The 1,566-nt window shown below is 28.9% G+C and overlaps 1 protein-coding gene across 1 annotated transcript in view; it reads right to left on the bottom strand.

Annotated features, from left to right (window-relative positions):
• Nucleotides 1–313: 313 nt before the first annotated feature.
• Nucleotides 314–1,566, bottom strand: part of LOC117169680 (kinesin-like protein KIF3A) — a 22,760-nt gene continuing 21,507 nt past the window's right edge. Inside the window, exons 8-9 of the mRNA XM_033356164.1 lie at nt 960–1,085; nt 314–881 (exon numbers count right to left, since the gene is read on the bottom strand). Of these exons, the coding sequence (XP_033212055.1) occupies nt 741–881; nt 960–1,085 (267 nt within the window). The 3' untranslated portion in view covers nt 314–740. The remainder of the gene's footprint in view (nt 882–959; nt 1,086–1,566) is intronic.

The raw sequence follows: 1,566 nt of genomic DNA, 5'->3' as shown, positions 1-1,566 counted from the left end.
CACTATTTTGAGAAATATCAAAAATCGAATTTTTCGACTTTGCGCTGGATTGTGGCCGCAAAAGTTACTGCACCCTGCTCCGAACAATATAGAATTATAGATAAATCTAATTACCCTCTGTTTAGGAGAAAAAATCTTCTTGTGCCGACTTAGGACCACTCTCCCCCACATATAATTGGCTTTCAATCATCATCACAACGGCGAAAATAACTCATAATTTGGAAAATTCGAGTGCTACTTATAAAATTATTTCTTTAAAATCTAAAGAAGCTCTTAAAACATGTGAGGAATTATTAATTAATAATTAAATTAATAATAAGTAACATTCATAGATACCTTCACATTATGTACTCATTCTTCTTAAATCCAACTTTTTTTGTACAATCTATAATTTAAAGTGTTTAATTATCTCCTATAATCTACAGTGACAATCGCGACTTTTATTTATCTTTGGTTCTACTCGCATGAGAATTGAAGACCACTATTCATGATTTGTCTATTCAATAGAATTTATAAAAAATACTTCGGAAATTAAAACACTATCTTTATAAAATAAAATACTTTTGAGAAAAATACTGTAGAAAATACTTTCGAAAGTAAAGTAAGATTAAAAATAAAGGACTACGTTCGAAAATTGATAGAGTTTTCCGCTAATAAATCATATGAGTAAAATAATTTTTTCAGGAGTAAGTGGTCACTAAAAAAAGAAAAAAAATTCTATAAAATTGCCTATAAAATAATTATTGAAGAGGTGTGCGTCGATGGGCTGTGGTCGGTCTAGGAACTCCAGATCGACTTCGAATTTTTTTCGGAGGAGTCAAATTCGTTTCTGTCTCTGAATTATATGAGAGGTAGATGTTTGACAAATCCGGAAGGGTCTGCTACAATTTAAAAAAACCAAATTGAAATTTCTACCTTTACAAATTTTCGTTAAAAGCAAAATGTTTATATAAACTTACGTCTTTATTATTCCCAATTGCTGGAGTAGCTTGCGCTTTTCTCATATTATTTCCAGTGTATGCTACACATTTTAATTGCCATTCGCCAATATCTTCGTTCCAGTGAACATATCTTTCAATCATAGTCTGAAAAAATAATGTATAATAATTTTTTTATAAAAGAGAAACTTTTATTAAAATTCAATAAAAGGAAACAAAATAATTCCATCTAAAAAGGAGGCTTGGAAAAATAATAATAATAATAATAATAATAATAATAATAAAGTGGGTTCCGAACCACCAGACCTCGGTAAAGGTACATAAAAAAATAATAATGATATGATATGATGATATATATGCTAATGATATGAAAAATGATCATGTGAGTGAAAATAAAAGCGTGAGATGTAAATCACGCTTTTATTTTCAATAAAGTTATTAATATTTCATTATTACTGCACGCCCTTTTTTCAGGGAAAATTATTATGTTTCTTTTTAGTAAATATTATTAAAAGCTTATTTAACATTTTTGTAACTATAATTTATTTCCTGCATTTCAGTTTTTGCAAATGTTTCGCAAATATGAGCAGTTCATTTCTTCAATTACAAATCCGTCTGGGGGGGGGGG

The sequence above is a fragment of the Belonocnema kinseyi genome, chromosome 3 (assembly GCF_010883055.1).
Source record: "Belonocnema kinseyi isolate 2016_QV_RU_SX_M_011 chromosome 3, B_treatae_v1, whole genome shotgun sequence".
NCBI lineage: Eukaryota > Metazoa > Arthropoda > Insecta > Hymenoptera > Cynipidae > Belonocnema > Belonocnema kinseyi.
The sequence above is the reverse complement of the archived record's forward strand: the minus strand, read 5'-3'. Positions and strand labels throughout refer to the sequence as shown.